Here is a 19,074-nt window from a genome sequence, read left to right on the forward strand (position 1 = left end):
TTTAGGACTGTTTCACCTTGATCAATATATTTACCTGGTTCCGGCATCACAGCTGGTTATATATAGTTGGCGCAGTTTTTCCCTTTTTCTATTTGTATTTATGTGTGTGTGCACTGTTTTACTGCTGCCTTCTGGTTTAGTATACCTTATTATTTTTCATTAATTCGTATTCTTGGGTTAGCGCAAATTTTCTTGTCTCCTATAATGGAGAATAGTCTTACCTTCATTATGCCCTCACATCCGTGAGATAGCCCTCCATTGCCTAGATGTGGTTAGGGCTATTATAGTTTATCTCTTGGCCACGGCATCTATTCGGAAGTCTGATGCTCTGTTCATCATTCCAGAGCAGTCAAGACAAGGTTCCTCCACCATTTCAAAATAGGTTTGTAGAAAGGTGACCCAGGCCTATGCTCTTACAGGCCGCAAGGCTCCAACTACTGTGCATTCCGGGCTTTTCATCACTCTGCTTCTGTTCAGGTTTGCAAGGTGGCTACTTCATCGTCGGTTCACACATGTACCAAGTTTTATAAGGTTCATATCGCTGACACCTGCTTTTGCCAGAAAGTCTTGCAGGCTGCTGTTTTATCACACTGTAATCTCTTCCCCCAGGTCACCCATATTCTACTTTAATTTGAGTATCTTCTCTTTATGTGCACATACATCACTAAGTTGTTGCCTGGTAACATCTATTGTATTTTTTTAATTCATTAGCGCTACATTTTTTATTTCACTATTGTAATAAGGACACTTACCTGTCCAGGGTGCCCACGATGACGGCAGCAAAAGCCAAGCAATCGCTCGGGTCTCGGCTGCCCCGCTGCCATCCTTGGTGAGGGAATCAGGAAGTGTAGCCTTGCGGCTTCATCGCCCGATTCCCTACTGCACATGCGCGAGCCTTGCAGCGCGACATGAATGGGCCATGTCTCCTGGGACACACACACACAAGGTCCCAGAAGACACCGCTCCCCCATTCCCCAGGAGGCAGCGTGAGGAGGAGAAGAAAGAAGACGGACCGCGGATCAGGAAGTGGCAGATTCGGACGATCGGCCTAGCAACAGACACTTCAGGTGGAACTCCGCTTTAACCATTTTTGGTCAGTTTGCCTTTGATTAAAAAAATAAAAAGATATCCTTTACCATTTACCACCAAATGAAGGTACATGATGTCCTGAAAAAAGTAAGGTATAATTCACCTGGGTGTACCAAGCAATTGAAAAGATATGAACACATACCAAAGTTCCAAAATTAGTTTCAGGTGTAACGTGTTATTAAAACTCTTCTCCCTGCCTGTCAGCAATTGTGTACACCAAGCTGTGCTTACACAGCACTGTGGTGATGCAATTCCTGTGCACATGCATGGCAGTGAGGTCATCGTGGCCCAGCCAACCAAGTGACTGAAGAGTCAGAGCTCAGAAGGAAGACATGAAGATGACATCACCTGTGACCAATGGGAGCACACATGTTGCGGCACTAGCTAGGTAAGCCTGTGTTTTTTTTTTACTTCCACTCAAGATTTGTTTGGACCATGATCTAAAAATGACTGTGCCCAGAGCTGGGCTTCAAAGAAGAAAAAGTACAGAACTGCATGTAACAAAACAACCTGGACTACAACACACCACTTGGCCCTTTAACCACTTGCCGACCGCGCACCGCCGTTCTACGTCGGCAAGTTGGCTCTGCTGGGCGAGAGCACGTAGTATAACGTCCTCTCTCTAAGCCGCCACTAGGGGCGCACGCCCCCCGCCTCCCGCATCGCTCGTTACAGAGCGGGGACCGGGAGCGGTGTGTGTAAACACCCAGCTCCCGGTCCTGTCAGCGGGGGAAACGCTGATCTTCTGTTCATACAATGTATGAACAGAGGATCAGTGTTTCCCCCATGTCAGCCCCCCCCCCCCCCCCCACAGTAAGAACACACAAGGGACATACTTAACCCCTTCCCCCGCCCCCTAGTGTTAACCCCTTCACTGCCAGTGGCATTTTTATAGTAATCCAATGCATTTTTATAGCACTGATCGCTATAAAAATGCCAACGGTCCCAAAAATGTGTCAAAAGTGTCCGAAGTGTCCGCCATAATGTTGCAATACCGAAAAAAAAAAACGCTGATCGCCGCCATTACTAGTAAAAAAAATATATATTAATAAAAATGACATAAAAATACCCCCTATTTTGTAAACGCTATAACTTTTGCGTAAACCAATCAATAAACGCTTATTGCGATTTTTTTTTTACGAAAAATAGGTAGAAGAATACGTATCGGCCTAAACTGAGGAAGAAAAAAGTTTTTTTATATATTTTTGGGGGATATTTATTATAGCAAAAAGTAAAAAAATATTAATTTTTTTCAAAATTGTCTCTCTATTTTTGTTTATAGCGCAAAAAATAAAAAATGCAGAGGTGATCAAATACCACCAAAAGAAAGCTCTATTTGTGGGAAAAAAAGGACGCCAATTTTGTTTGGGAGCCACATCGCACGACTGCGCAATTGTCTGTTAAAGCGACACAGTTCCGAATCGCAAAAAGTACTCTGGTCTTTGGGCAGCAATATGGTCCGGGGGTTAAGTGGTTAAAGGAAAACTAAAGGTTCGTTTTTTATTAGATCAATTGATTGCTGTAAGCTAGAGCATTTAAAGATCACTTACCTAGTTTTTCCTTTTGACCTCCAAAATACAGTAATCCAGGTTTGAAAATACCATTTCCTGTCTCTCCCCTTCTTGCTTTCCACCAGCATCTGAGCTGTTTTGCATGGTGGAAAGCAGAATGTGCTCACCCCCTCCCTATGACTACAGCCCTGCATGAAGATGCTCTTTTATCCCTCACAGGCATGGAGGCTAAGCCTAATGGGAACTGTAGGCCGTGATGTAGCAAGAATGAATGCACACCGCAAACCAGGAAGTCAGTGAGAATAATGATTCAGGAGTGACAGAGGTGAATAAAACAGCTCGATTTTAACAGGTATCAAACTAGTTATAATGCAAAACATTACTTTTTACTTCATCAGCTACTGTCAGACTTTAATTTAGGAGGAAAATATTTTTGTCTTTACAACCCCTTTAAGACATTTTTTATTAATAATCATAGAAAGATAGATGCACAAATAAGTAACAAAACCCGGTAAGTATGCCGTCATCTGACATGCAATGTATTTGTTGGGCATGCGGTTCACCCCAGAAGAGGAATCCCATATAGAAAGTGGTTCACTTAAAGCAAACAAAGTTCAATTCAAAACATACACAGGCGTTTCCTGTCCACGAAGGAGTGGACTGGGCAAAGTTTTGATGTCCTGGGTTGGGAGGAAAAACAGAAAGCTGTAACAAAGAACAGACTCCTGTGAGTTCTTACTGTCCGTGCATCAGTACCAAAGAAATAAACACCTTTATAACGTGATCTCTGTAGCAGCTCTGTACAGTTTATAAACGCCTTATCCTGAACTAGCGAAAATGGACCACGCGTGAAAATATTCCCTTAGGCTCCTTCCCATCTCCAAGGGCAGATGCCAAGCCTTCTTCACCTCTTCTTTTGGCCAATGCCGCCAGGGATTTGAATGTCTTGGGTTCATATATAGCCATGTCGGAAATCACCTTTCGGTTTAAAGCTACCCGACACTGAAAGATAGGAAAAGAAAAAAATGAAAAAATTAAAAGACAGTAACAGATGAAAAAACAGGCTATACCTTCTATTTGAAAAACACTCTGCAGTGTTTACTTAGTAGCAATAAAAAGCTGAAATATTGCTGTGAACACTTACCACATGCTTTTAATTTTTCCCCCCATGAAAAAAAGGGAAGGAGGAAGGGGTGGAGGGAGCACATCATTTTCTCAGTCATCTTTTGCCCCCTTTTGTTTGTTGGGCCTCACTCCTGTACCATTCTTTGCAGCGGACGGTCAGCTTTCTTTGAACAACTGATGCGGTTAAGCAGCTGCTTGGCCATTATCACAAGTAGCGGAAGGGGAGGGGACGTCGCCCCCCACAGCCTTCCGTCGCTCAGCACAAGCAAAAAGCCGGAACGTCCACTGGCTGGCCAAAGACCCGAACAAAGCTGATTACTTTGTTTGGGTCAGGTCTAAGATCTAGTAACCCGGAATCCATGTCATGACATCACTCCCAGATTACCCTCATCGTAAAAACGCCAATTAAAAAAATAGAAAATATATATATATAAAAAAAAACAAAAAACAAACACAGACCTTGAAGTTTTGAATGCTTTTAAGTGCAGAGGAGGGATTTGGTGTCTTATAGACATCAAATCTCTCCATAAAGAAAGTACCTGTCACTGCCTATTACTGTCACAAGGGATGTTTACATTCCTTGTGACAGCAATAAAAAAAAAGAATGCAAATGACTGCCTTTATACATGTACAGTAGTTTCCTTAGGAATTCCAGAAACTGTACGGAATTCTAATTCACGTTTAGCGCTCTTCTAAATTCAAAAGCAAAAAAAATTATATATTGCAGCTTGCATTTCTAACTTGTGGTGGCCATATTATATTTTTTATTTTTTGCTTTATCCCTTTTCTTTCACCTGGTGATCATGCCAGCACCACAGTTCCTGTCCTAAAGTGACGATGTTCACTCACCCCACTGTATTCATAAATGAGCGGCATTGTCATCCTAGGTTGTTCTCCTGATTTGAACTACAAATCCCCCCCCCCCCCTCTTCATTTCCATTACATAGGGAAGCATTCTTTTGTATTTAGCAGACGTTGGCTGAGAAAACCCATAACAGTGTTTGGGATTTCAGGTCAGAGCACAGAACAGGATGAGAAGAGTAGAATACTGGTATGATCAACAGGTATATTTCTGTACTTGCAGAAAATGTACAGAGTGTAACATAAGAAAACTAATGCTGCTATTACATAAAAGAACTGATGAGCTGTAATGGCTTACATGTTTGTTGTTGAGGTTAGCTATCCTTTAACCACTTAAGGACCCATTCACGCCGATATACGTCGGCAGAATGGCACAGTCACGTACCAGTACGTGTCTCTTAAGCCCAGCCGTGGGGTCGCGCAAGCGACCCCGGTCCGAAGCTCCGTGACCGCGGGACCAGATCACCGGCGGTGTCCCGCGATCGGTCACCGGAGCTGAAGAACGGGGAGAGGTGTGTGTAAACACACCTTCCCCGTTCTTCACAGTGGCACGGTCATTGATCGTCTGTTCCCTGAGATAGGGAAAGGCGATCAATGACGTCACAGGTCCAGCCCCGCCCCCTACAGTTAGAAACACATGAGGTCACACTTAACCCCTTCAGCGCCCCCTAATGGTGAACTCCCAAACTGCAATTGTCATTTTCACAGTAAACAATGCATTTTTATAGCACTTTTTGCTGTGAAAATGACAATGGTCCCAAAAATGTGTCAAAATTGTCCGATGTGTCCGCCATAATGTCGCAGTCATTGGGGGAAAAAATTAAATCGCTGATCGCCGCCATTAGTAGTAAAAAAAATATTATTAATAAAAATGCAATAAAAACTATCCCCTATTTTGTAAAACGCTATACATTTTGCTTATTGCGTTTTTTTTTCTCCAAAAATAGGTAGAAGAATACGTATGAGCCTAAACTGAGGGGGGGGGAAATTTTTTTTTTTTTTTGTATATTTTTGGGGCATATTTATTATAGCAAAAAGTAAAAAAATATTGCAATTTTTTTTCAAAATTGTCGCTCTATTTTTGTTTATAGCGCAAAAAATAAAAACCGCAGAGGTGATCAAATACCACCAAAAGAAAGCTCTATTTGTGGAAAAAAAAAAAAAAAAAAAAAAGGACGCCAATTTTGTTTGGGAGCCACGCGCAATTGTCGCTTAAAACGACGCAGTGCCGAATCGCAAAAAGGGGCAAGGTCCTTAATCTGCATAATGGTCCGGGTCTTAAGTGGTTAAGAAGCATAAAAGATTTTCAAGTCTGCTCTTTAGTAATTTTATCTGAAAAAACTCACATCTTTGACCAGCTTTAAAGGATATTTGAAAATCAATGACTCACCTTTACTAAATTACCAACAAAGTTGTGGTACTTAATGCCATGTTCCTGAAGGGCACCAGTAATTCGTGTTATCCACATCTGAAATATATAATACCAATGATTAGTATGCAATGCATGCTATATCCATTATTTCAATGCATAATCTAATAAGGATATTTAAGTCAATAAAAATAAATAAAGGGTATGGCCCTTTCGCAGTAATGGCCGTGTTACCACAAAACACTTAAAGCGTAGGTCCGCACAATTATTTTATTTTTTTTTAAAGCCAGCAGCTACAAATACTGTGGCTGCTGACTTTTAAAAAAAAAAATGGACACATACCTGTCCAGCGCGCCCGTGATGTCGGCAGCCGAGGCCAAGAAATCGCTCTTCTCTCGGCTGCCCCCACGCCGCCATCCTCGGTGAGGGAATCAGGAAGTTGAGCTTTGTGACTTCACTGCCTGGTTCTCTACTGTGCATGCACGAGCCGCGCAGCGCGCCGTCACTGGCCCCCAATCTCTTGGGATCAGTGTGTTTCCCAGAAGACAGTGGGGTGGGGGTTGGGCGACGCGAAGGGGCGTTACTCCCGCGGCAGTCTATTTCCAGAAGTGGGTGCAAATACCTGTATTATACAGGTATCTGCAACCCCCTCCCCCTGAAAGGTGCCAAATGTGACACCGGAGGTTCACTTTTTGTGTGAATCTCCGCTTTAAGTGTTCTGGTTTGATGCGATGCTATTCATTGTAAATGGCACACACACACACTTTTTGACATGGCGTGCTATGCAGCAAAGCACAATGCAATTATATGCGCTGTAAAAGAATTGTGCATGCACAATTTTTGATCAGTACATCGCAAAGCACGTGCATTTGGGTGCCATTCAGAATAAATATCCGCACATCGCATCAGTGCACTTTAACCACTTGATCACCAGGTCAATGCTGACACTTTAATGAATTTTAGCTCACACAAAACACAATCTAATAAATTTAAAAAATATTATATAAAATAAAAATATTAAAAGCTGTTATACCAAGTAAATAAATACCAAACATGACATGCTTTAAAATTGCACACGCCTGTGGAATGGCGACGCTTTCAAATCTTTTACAGGTTACCAGTTTAGAGTTAAATAGGATGTCTGGTGCTAGAATTACTGCTCTCACTCTGACGTTCGCGGCGATGTGTGGTGCGATCACCATTTACATGTCCATCTAGGACCTACATATGTGTTCGAATATGTGCATCAGCACAGGGGGTGGGGGGCACATAACTAATGGTTTAAAAAAAAAAAAAAAATCCCCTGTGCCAACATGGGAAGTGACAGGTAATCTTTACTGAGAGATCTGTGGTCTATAAAAAAACAACAAGACTGCCCTTTGTAATGGTTTTGCAGAGCAGCCCAGATAATCCTCTTCTAAGGTCCCTCTTCGACTCTCCTGGCCCCTCCCTTCTGTCAAGTGCCCCCACAGCAAGCAGCTTGCTATGGGGGCACCCAAGCCAAGCCGCAGCTCCCAGTGTCCAGACACTGAGCCCCCCATGGTATGGCCCCACCCCCTCCTAGTTAACTTTGATTGACAGCAGTGGGAGCCAATGGCGCAACTGCTGTGTCTCAACCAATTTAGTAGGGAGAGCCCCGGATGGCCGAAGCACTCGTGGATATTGCTGGACAGAGATGGAGCTCAGGTAAGTATTAGCGGGGTGCTGGGGTGGCTGCTGCACACAAAAGGCTTTTTATTCGAATGCATTAAGATAAAAAAAAAAAAAAAAAAAACACTTGTACCTTTACAACCCCTTTAATACTATAAAAGGAGTAGCCAGAACTGTCATATACGATCTCAATTATAGTACAGCCCTACCTAAAACCACCACTCTTATACCGAATTCCAATATAGAAATACTAACAAAAATTATCAGACAAAACATGAAAAACTTTCTAGCATGCAGGCAATAAAAAAAAAAAAAGTGCATTAACTTTAAGCACAGTGGCAAAGTGGTTAGCACTTCCGCCTAGCAGCGCTAGGGTAGTTTGTGCGAATCCCAACCATAGAACTACCTGCCTGGAGTTTGCATGTCCTACCTATGCGGGTTTCCCCCTGGGTATTCCGGTCTCCTCAAAGACATGCTGGTAGGTTAATTGGATCCCGTCTAAATTGGCCCCAGTATGTGTTTGTGTGAATGCAAGTTGGAGGGACCTTAAATTATAAGCTTCTTCAGAGCAGAGACTGATGCGATTGTACAATATACACTACTGTGCATAAGTTTTAGACAGATATGAAAAAATGCTGTAAATTATAAAAGGCTTGTAGAAACATAAAAAAGTGTTAGGCCCCTTTCACACCTGCAGACCGTATGTCCGCTTCTTCATCCATCTGTGTGCGGATGAAAAAAGGGACATACATTGGTCCCTATGAGATCGCGGGTGTCAGATGATGAACACCCGCTGACACGCGATCTCATCCGCCTCCGCATTCCTCCGATTCTGCAGACGGAGGAAAACCCTATTTTTCTTTCCGTCTGCGGATCGGATGAACGCGGATAGACGGTCTGTGTTTATCCGATCCCCCCATAGGGGAGAGCGCAGAGTGCGGGGACCGCCCTGTCATCCGAACGCTCAGCGGGGATCAACGGAGCGATCACCGCTGAGCATACGGAGGTTCACGTGTGAAAGGGCCCTTAGTTTACTTTCCATTTTGTTAACTGATCAAAATAAAGTAAATGAGCAGACCTAAAATCCTTTGTCTTCAAAACGGCATCAATTCTTTTAGGTACACTTGAAGAAACTGGGCAGGTAGGTTGTTCCAAATACCTTGGAGAAATAACCACATATCTTTCCGTCTAATATCAGACAGACAGACAGTCCACCTGACCTCCACCTATCCATCAGAATGCATGTGCTTCCATTGTGGAGTCTCTCATAAGCTAGAGATAGGACCACAGATACCAGGGTGCCGTGACGAGGCTCTGTGTCTTACGCATGTATTATTTGTGTGCAGACTAAACTCCTGTTTTAACACATACTGATACAGGGCTCAAAATTTCAAGTCCTGAGCTACTAGCCAGGTCTCAAGGGTTACTCGCCATCAGTTGCCACACTCAACCCTTACCCTACCCCGTCCCTTATCACGCCATCATAAATGATCTCATGAAAGGACACTTAAATGTTTTATGCAGAATTAAGCTACAAAAATAAAAACAACAACTTTATCAGTTCCCCCTCCACACATCCTCGACTGTGCCCATCAATGCTGCCTTGCCAGGGCAGAGAAAGAGAGAGGAGAGCGGTGGGATCCCTGAGCGGCAAAACACGCTGTAACAGCTTACATTGAAACTGTCTCCACTCTGCTCACTCTCACACAGCCCGCCTCCTCCTAACCCTGCGCATGTAATAGACAGAACCTGGGTCCAATGCTGGGATGCATTCTATTAAAGGCGCGGGGTTAGGAGGAGGCGGGCTGAGAGAGTGAGCAGAGCGGAGACAGTTTCAATGCAAGCTGTTACAGCGTGTTTTATGGCTCAGTGATCCTGTGGCTCTCCTCTAACTCCATGCACTCTTCCACCGGGAGAACAACTCCTGACCAACCCCGCCTGCTGGTGCCCGCCCCCCCCTAGGCAGCCCAGCTCCTCACCAGCCCTCATTTTCCACTCGCAAAATGCAAGTAGGTGAGTGGAAAATTTGAGGGCTGCTGTTAGATATGTTGATTCTGTTGTCAGCAGGCTGGTTGGCGAGTAAAGCTTGGATCTTTCCTTGGTCTTGTTAATATCAGACAGACTCCATGATATGGAGATCAGCGCTCTGTGGGGGCAAAACCATCACTTCCAGGACTCTTTGTTCGCTTAAGATATTTTTCAATTACATTGGCTGTATGGTTGGGTGCGGTCATTGTCCTGCTAGAGTACATTTGGGGCCAATCACGCACCTCCCTGATGGTAGGACACAATGGTTAAGTATCTGCCTGTATTATTCAGCATTAAGGACACCACTGATCTGGCAATGTTGAGGACTATAGACGCAGTGGTCAGCTAAGCCAAACTTAATGCAACAGATTATTTTAGAGCCTAATTTCACTATGCAATCCATTTTTAGATCATTGTTAAATTTGTAGATTCTGCTCTTAACTGTACCTCCCCCCCCCCATTTTGGATAGAGTAAGGGAGAGTTATAACCTGTCAGGTAATTTTTTACCATCTGTCCAATTGTGGAGATTTTCCTTCACTTCCTGCCCCATAGCCAAACAGGAAGTGAGAGAAAAACTATGCAAATTAATTTAAATTGCAGAAGTTTAGTCAGGCCTAGGGTAGCACAAAACCTAAATACACTACTGCACTATACAGGTATTAAAAACGAAAAAGGATTTGATGGATATAAATGAATGGAGGTATGCCCAGCTTAGACATTTCATAGCCGCACTCCCTCACCCGATAAGGGAAGGTGACGATTTAACATCAATGGAACGTCTATGCAATATGGAAACAACCCGCGGGAATATCCCAAATATATACAATTTTGATGGAAGCAGACAATTCATAAAAAAATTGGCAGAGGGAACTGGAGAATTGAGGAAGGAATCAGGTAGCAAGTAAAATGCTGAAACTTGAACATGGTTCATCAATAAATAATAAGATGGAAATGAACTACAAATGCATAACGAGATGGTATAGAACCCCCGATATCTTAGGGAAATACCAAGTAGATCAAACAACGGAGTGTTGGCGAGGGTGTGGGCAAGTGGGAACAAGGGCCCACATATGGTGGCAATGCCCTAAGATAGGGATCTATTGGAAGGATGTGCCGAGGGGATAGGCTGCAGGGGAGGCACAAAATGGTATGGGTAAATATTGTAAAGTATATTTCCACTGGGGAAGGAAATGTATACTGTTCTTTGTTTTCTATTATGTACATGCAAATTAAAAAATTAATAAAATATAAAGTAAAAAAATACAAAGTGGTTGGAGGGAAGCTTCAGAATGGCAAAGATGTTTTTATTACAAATTATGTGCGCATACTGCAATTCCTCTTTAACCACTTAAGACAGGCAGCTGAAGGACCCGGCCAGTTTTTGCGATTCGGCACTGCGTCGCTTTAACTGACAATTGCGCGGTCGTGCGGCGTGGCTCCCAAACAAAATTGGCGTCCTTTTTTTCCCACAAATAGAGCTTTCTTTTGGTGGTATTTGATCACCTCTGCGGTTTTTATTTTTTGCGCTATAAACAAAAATAGAGCGACAATTTTGAAAAAAATTCTACATTTTTGACTTTTTGCTATAATAAATATCCCCCAAAAATATATAAAACATTTTTTTCCCTCAGTTTAGGCCGATACGCATTCTTCTACCTATTTTTGGTAAAAAAAATCGTAATAAGCGTTTATAGGTTGGTTTGCGCAAAATTTATAGCATTTACAAAATAGGGGATAGTTTTATTGCATTTTTATTAATTTTTTTTTTTTTACTACTAATGGCGGCGATCAGCGATTTTTTTCGTGACTGCGACATTATGGCGGACACTTCAGACAATTTTGACACATTTTTGGGACCAGTCATTTTCACAGCAAAAAATGCATTAAAAATTCATTGTTTACTGTGAAAATGACAATTGCAGTTTGGAAGTTAACCACAAGGGGGCGCTGAAGGGGTTATATGTGACCTCATGTCTGTTTCTAACTGTAGGGGGGTGTGGCTGTAGGTGTGACATCATCGATTGCGTTTCCCTATAAAAGGAAACACACGATCGATCACGGCGCCACAGTGAAGAACGGGGAAGCTGTGTTTACACACAGCTCTCCCCGTTCTTTAGCTCCGGGGACCGATCGCGGGACTCCAGCGGCGATCGGGTCCGCCGGAGCTTTTACAAAGAAAAAAAAAGGAATACAATCTTGAATTCAAAAACGAGTACAGTATAAAAAGGTTTACAAAATCCAGAGTCATCCGAACATTGAGTTAACATCCCAACAATATTTTTTTTGCCTTCCTCTGGATCAACTGTGGGTATGGAGTTGGGTGTATGGGATTGTATTTTTTATTTTGTTTGTTTATTTATTTAATTTTTGTGGTTGAACTGGATGGACTTTTTTCAACCTGAATAACTATGTAACTATGTAACTATGTAACAGTGCAGTGAACAGTGTTACAGGTTCCCTCATTCCCATGAAGTATTCTCAGAGCTCTCTTGGAGTTTTAGATAGAAGCAAAATCGAATACTATGTAACAGGTGTATACCATTAAAGATAGAGCTTCTATGTCAATAAAACAATACCAATCGTCCCTATATGACTATGTATATATACACACAGAAATTAAGGAAGCACTTATGGATCCCTACACGTATGGGTAAGAGGAGGCGAGTAGCTTGTTGGCGAGAAAATCACCCCACTCAGTTCCCTGAGAGCAAAACACATTCTGTAAAGGTACTCTCAATTCCGGGACTATAGAGCACCAGACGACTCACTTACAACTATAACAAGATATAGATATATACTATACCCAGAGAGAAAGACCTACATAAATAAAGAAAGAAAGAAAAAAAAAAAGGTAAAATAGGGGGAAGAAAGGAGGAAAGAAAAAATAGAATGGAAAAAAAGAGAGGAAGTAGAGAGGATAGAGAAAGAGACCCCGTGCTCCAACACCCGACCAGTCAGAGACATCTCTAATCTGGTAAAGATCTGGGATCTCCCGTCAGGTATTCAACCCATGGGTCCCAGACTTTCTTGAACATCTGCATTTTATCTTGTAGTATCGCTGTCATACGTTCATTAACCCCTTATGGACCGCCTAACACCGATATACGTCGGCAGAATGGCACGGCTGTACGTGATTGTTTAATGCCCAGCCGTGGGTCGCGGGCACGTGCCCGCGAACCAGTCCGAAGTTCCGTGACCGCGGCCCTGATCGCCGCCGGTGTCCCGCAATTGGACCCTGGAGCTGAAGAACGGGGAGAGGGGTCTCCGTTCTTCACAGTGGCGCGGTCATTGATCGTCTGTTCCCCGATATTGGGAAAGGCGATCAATGACGTCACACGTCCAGCCCCACCCCCCTACAGTTAGAAACACATATGAGGTCACACTTAACCCCTTCAACGCCCCCTAGTGGTTAATTCCCAAACTGCAATTGTCATTTTCACAGTAAACAATGCATTTTTATAGCATTTTTTGCTGTGAAAATTACAATGGTCCCAAAAATGTGTCAAAATTGTCTGATGTGTCCACCATAATGTTGCAGTCACAGGAGGGAAAAAAAAAAGCCGCCATTAGTAGTAAAAAATAAAAAAAAATTATAAAAATGCAATAAAACTATCCCCTATTTTGTAAACGCTATAAATTTTGGCAAACCAATCGATAAACGCTTATTGCGATTTTTTTTTTACCAAAAATATGTAGTAGAAGAATACGTATCGGCCTAAACTGAGGAAAAAATACTTTTTTTTAAAATATTTTTGGGGGATATTTATTAAAGCAAAAAGTAAAAAATATTGCATTTTTTTAAAAATTGTCGCTCTATTTTTGTTTATAGCGCAAAAAAATAAAAAAACTGCAGAGGTGATCAAATACCACCAAAAGAAAGCTCTATTTGTGAAAAAAAAAATCCAATTTTGTTTGGGAGCCACGTCGCACGCGCAATTGTCAGTTAAAGCGACGCAGTGCCGAATCGCAAAAAGGGGCCTGGTCCTTTACCTGCATATTTGTGCGGGTCTTAAGAGGTTAAGCATAATCCAAGAAAGCTTATGCTTAAGTTGTGCAAATGGCAAGACTGCCGTTTTCCAGGATTTTGCAATAATAATTTTTGCAGGCAAAAATATAAATGTTATAAGACATCTCTGGGATTTTGATGCCGCCTCCACCTTATTACCCAGAAGTGCCTGTTTCGGGGGATTTCACTAAACTCATCTGGGTGAGGGTGTAAATAAAATTATACACCCTAATCCAGTATCGCCGTACCTTAGGGCACTGCCACCACACATGGTACATGGTTCCCTGCTGGCCACATCCGCGGAAACACAGTGGGGATGCTCCTGGCACATATGTCACCAGCCTATCTGGAACCATATACCATCGCAAAAGCACTTTGTAATTGGCTTCAATGATCGATGTATTAATGGAGCGACTTCGAGGCCCCCTGAGCTATATTATGCCATTCATCCAGTTCAATAGTGTCCTGGAGGTCTGTCTCCCATCTAACCATGTAAGCCTGAGTTAGTCAAGACCATATACATTTCTGAAATATGTCCCCTAATTTTATCAAAGTTCTGACACAGATACTCCATCGGAGACATAGCAGCCATGTCAGAACCCCGCGACAAAGTACTTAAAAAGTGCAAGATCTGTGAACATCGGAAATGTTGCGAGTGCGACAATTGATATTTCTCCATTAACATTTGCCTTGTTAGGAAAATATTTCTGAAGACGCAGTGTAAGTTTGCATGTAGAGGTCACCTATATTTGCAAATGCATACAAGATCTCTACCTTTATTACATGTTAAAAACAAAGCATTGCATTTTACCGTTCTCATGATGCGGGGCTTTACTTTTCTGGCTTTTGTTGAATACACAAAGGCTCTGCGCACAGCTCGTACCGCCAAACTATAACAGCGATTCTTTCGGCCTCGAAAATGCTGCAAAGAAAGAAAATTTTGTGGTAAAGCTGTAGGAATTTGCCATCATATAAAGGACACCTTCTTAAATTAAAAATCCATTTCCCCACATGTGTAAAATAGTAAATGCAAATTTTGCAGCAATACTCATCTCCTCCCCAGGGCGGTCACTGAAGACGCATCACTCTCTGATGCAGTTCCAATTCTCTTCCGAAATGAATGATGCCCAGTGCCACCTGTGAGCCCAGGCTGTCGTGGACTTGCCTCTTAGGAGTGCATCATCATGTCAGCCCGGTGTCACCATATTGCTGCCAAGAGTAGCAAATCAAACAGCATTATAGAAGCACCGAGTGCAGAACCATGCACTGCCGAGGTCAGAGGAGAAGAGGAACATTAAGCCAGAGTTTGACAAATTTGCTTGGAATCTAGGAGCCAGCTAAAAAAGTTAGGAGGCAGAAAACGCACCCCGTCGAGCTTGTGCGCAGAAGCGAACACATACGTGAGCAGTGCCCGCATATGTAAACGGTGTTCAAACCACACATGTGAGGTATCGCCGCGATTGGTAGAGCGAGAGCAATAATTCTAGCCCTAGTCCTCCTCTAACTCAAAACATGCAACCTGTAGATTTTAAAGGGTAAAAGTTGTCGCCATTCCACGAGCGGGAGCGAATTTGGAAGCGTGACATGTTGGGTACGAATTTACTCAGTGTAACATTATCTTTCATAATATTAAAAAAAAATGGGGATAACTTTACTGTTGTCTTATTTTTTAATTAAAAAAAAAGTGTAATTTTTTCCCAAAAAAGTGCGCTTGTAAGACCGCTACGCAAATACGGCGTGACAGAAAGTATTGCAACGATCGCCATTTTATTCTCTAGGGTGTTAGGATAAAAAATATATATAATGTTTGGGGGTTCTAATTAGAGGGAAGAAGATGGCAGTGAAAATAGTGAAAAATGACATTAGAATTGCTGTTTAACTTGTAATGCTTAAAGTGGATCTCCCATGCAAATACGTTTTTTTTTGGGGGGGGGGAGTTAAATATCCAATAGCAAGGCTTCAAATAACTCACGTTTCTCGTGTCCAATGTCCACGCCACTCTGTTTCTGTCTGGAATATACACTTATATTCCCTTCGGTCCGCCGTTGCCATTTTAAGTGTGGGCATTAGAATCCCACAGGGATCAGGGAGCAAGGACTTCCTGGTTGCACGCTCGCAGCGGCGAGCAGCGGCGTCAGTGTCTCTGTTGCCGTGACAATGGCAGGCGTTACCGCCCCTGATGTTAACCCAGCCTCATAGACCAATACAGCTCATTCGAAACAACGGACTACTAGTGAATCGCGCGATCACAAGGGAGCTATGACTCAAGCTCCCAGAACACACTGCGCCGTGCAGGAAACAAGGAAATTCCCGAGAAAAACCCGAAGGCTGCAGACCGGAAGGAGCTATATTATATCTGGTACTGTAAATTTATTATTTAAAAAAATATCCGTTTATGCAATGTTTAGGAGCAACTATAATATTGAGATTATGTTGCGATTCGGGTGGAGCTCCGCTTTAACTTGTAATACTTGTAATACCAACAGCCACCACCAGATGGCGCCAGCTCACATCTGGTGGTAATAACTTGTAATACCAACGGCTCACCACCAGATGGCGCCTGCCCACCTTCCAAGCCAAGTCGCCAGGACACTATTTCTAGTCGCCATGGTGACCGGGATTTGTCGAGCCCTGCTTAAGCGGCCAATCAGTACTGAAATTCAGGGAATGGGTGGAGTTGGGCTTTAAAAGAAACTATACTGCAAAAAATACTGCCACTTTAAAATAATTTTCAGGCTTAGGAAACTTCTACAAATTATTATATTTACACCTCATTAAAAGTGATTTGCAGTTATAGAGATTAGGAATTAGGAGTGTGGTGTACTTTGCGTATTTGACACCCAGGACTGCTCTACAAAAATATTAGTTTCAGAAATGAAACATTTTAATAATGGCCAGAAAGGAAACAGACAGTGAAAATTGTAATATTCCCTTAGATTGATGGTAATTAGAAAAGTGACCCCCCCCCCCCCCCCCATTACATTGATGGCCATCAACGTGCATTGGTGGTCAGCGGGAGGAACGCGCCTCACGCCGGCGGGAGAAATACCCCTTACATTGGTGGCAAGTAGGAAAACTGTCTCTGACGTAGGCAGTTAGGCCCCTTTCACATGGGGCGGATCATGTTGATCCCCGCTGAGCCGTCGGATGACAGGGCAGTCCCTGCACACTGTGCAGGGACCGCCCTGTCTTTTCTCCGCTCTCCCCTATGGGGGGATCGGATGAACACGGACCGTCTGTCCGTGTTCACCCGAACCGATAGACGGAAGGAAAAGTAGGTTTTTCCTTCGTCACACTTTGGCGAAGCGGGTCGGATGTCAGCGGGACCTGAACAGGCCGCCCGTGTGAAAGAGCCCTTAGTAGGAAAAATTGCTCTTACATTGGTAGTAAGTGTGAAGAAGGAGTTACCTGAGAGGCAAAAACTGCTCATTGCTCAAGGAACCCCTGGAAACATTTCAGGAATCTTTGGGGTCCACAGAACAATGACTGACAAAGGATGCTATAAGCGGTGGATGGTGTGTAGTTTGGAGGTGGGGTAGGGTTGCCACCTTTTCTTCAAGCCAAATTCCTCATCGCCCCACCCTTCAGTGATGTAGAACCTGCCCCCAGACAGCCACCCACAGCTCCCGGACCGCAACAGATTTGTGTGCGACTATCTTGGTTACTTGGGGAGCCACAGCCTGGTCTGAGTAACGCGTCTGGGTTTCAGGCAGGCTGAAACCGGACACGCAATTTAAAAACTAGACTGTCAGGGTGAATCCTGGACAGGTGGCAATCCTAGGTGGGTGGTTTGCCTTGTGCAGGAGGGGTGCATGTAGCTTTGTACTATGCTTTTCAAAATCAGAGACCTGCTTATGTATTCTATAGAACCATTAAATCCTATAAGGCTGGATGGGATGGAAGGTCACTTGTCTGCGCTGAGCACACTCTGGAGCAGGCAGAGTCCGGGCAGCCTCTTGATCAGCACCAAGCAGATGGTTCTATAGGGATGAATAAAGCCTTCAAAGCCACTTACCTCTACATCTGATGGCAGAGCACACAATCAGAGGCAGATCTTTCACACCACAATCCTCAGCAACTCCTGTCAGATGTGACTTCTCCAATCCCATGCATCCCACTGCAGACCATCCCAGCTATCTATCAGGCTGGGCAGGATGCAGCATACAGAAAGAGGCAGACAGAACACATCGGTCTCAGACAGGTTCCCCGTGTTCCTCTCACTTACCCGAGCATGTTTGAGCACCTCCTGAACCCTCCAGTACCGATCTGGACCCCGGCTCCGAACCCAGCGTGACAAACTTAGGAACACCATGCTGTGTCCTCTACTTAATGCCCCAGATGCCCTCAACAAAGATGGACTCCGCGTGCCCTGTGACTTTGACACCTTCGGTGCGTGCGTCGGACGTCACGTTTTAGTTTACTTCTGGCGAGCTTTATTGACATCGATATTATAAACAGAACGCAAGCAGCAGTTTCCTGTAGAAAGGTGTGGCAGCAGTAGCTGCATATACAGGATGTGTGGTGAGGGATGGAGGGCTGCAGTACAACAGTGCTGATGGTATAATTCGTGTAATGTATTATTAAATGTCATCTCTAGTACTAGGCTAAGTAAAGCCTGAATGACCTTTTGCTGAAGTATTGAGTATCCTAAACATTTGTATGCATTTGAAGTACTTAGCACAGTTTTTTTTTAATCTTTTGTTGCATTTTAAGATTTAAGGTTGAAACCTGCTAAACTTCTACACCCACTTCGTCTGAACACATGTACTCCAGTCACGTCTGAACACATGTACCCCTGTCATGTCTGAACACATGTACTCCAGTCATGTCTGAACACGTGTACTCCAGTCATGTCTGAACACGTGTACTCCAGTCACGTCTGAACACATGTACTCCAGTCACGTCTGAACACATGTACCCCTGTCATGTCTGAACACATGTACTCCAGTCATGTCTGAACACGTGTACTCCAGTCACGTCTGAACACGTGTACTCCAGTCACGTCTGAACACATGTACTCCAGTCACGTCTGAACACATGTACCCCTGTCATGTCTGAACACATGTACTCCAGTCATGTCTGAACACATGTACTCCAGTCATGTCTGAACACATGTACCCCTGTCATGTCTGAACACATGTACTCCAGTCATGTCTGAACACATGTACCCCTGTCATGTCTGAACACATGTACTCCAGTCATGTCTGAACACATGTACTCCAGTCATGTCTGAACACATGTACTCCAGTCACGTCTGAACACATGTACTCCAGTCATGTCTGAACACATGTACTCCAGTCATGTCTGAACACATGTACTCCTGTCATGTCTGAACACATGTACCCCTGTCATGTCTGAACACATGTACTCCAGTCATGTCTGAACACGTGTACTCCAGTCATGTCTGAACACGTGTACTCCAGTCATGTCTGCA

The 19,074-nt window shown here is 43.5% G+C and overlaps 1 protein-coding gene across 1 annotated transcript; it reads right to left on the bottom strand.

Annotated features, from left to right (window-relative positions):
• Positions 1–3,030: 3,030 nt before the first annotated feature.
• Positions 3,031–18,025, bottom strand: MRPL20 (mitochondrial ribosomal protein L20). The gene is made up of 4 exons (XM_040325873.1): positions 17,866–18,025; positions 14,452–14,562; positions 5,977–6,054; positions 3,031–3,602 (listed from the first exon to the last, which is right to left on the bottom strand). The coding sequence occupies exons 1-4, from the start codon at positions 17,950–17,952 to the stop codon at positions 3,429–3,431; spliced, it is 450 nt and encodes a 149-aa protein (XP_040181807.1). The 5' UTR covers positions 17,953–18,025; the 3' UTR covers positions 3,031–3,428.
• Between the last annotated feature and the right edge of the window lie 1,049 nt (positions 18,026–19,074).

Source organism: Rana temporaria, chromosome 10 (assembly GCF_905171775.1).
Source record: "Rana temporaria chromosome 10, aRanTem1.1, whole genome shotgun sequence".
In the NCBI taxonomy this organism is placed as follows: Eukaryota; Metazoa; Chordata; class Amphibia; order Anura; family Ranidae; genus Rana; species Rana temporaria.

Coding starts and splice junctions, on each gene's coding strand:
- MRPL20 (XM_040325873.1), bottom strand. CDS start 17,952: ATGGTGTTCCTAAGTTTGTCACGCTGGGTTCGGAGCCGGGGTCCAGAT. Junction 6,055..14,451: donor AGCCCCGCATCATGAGAACG/GTAAAATGCAAT, acceptor TATATATTTCAG/ATGTGGATAACACGAATTAC. Junction 3,603..5,976: donor TTGTTGGTAATTTAGTAAAG/GTGAGTCATTGA, acceptor CCTATCTTTCAG/TGTCGGGTAGCTTTAAACCG.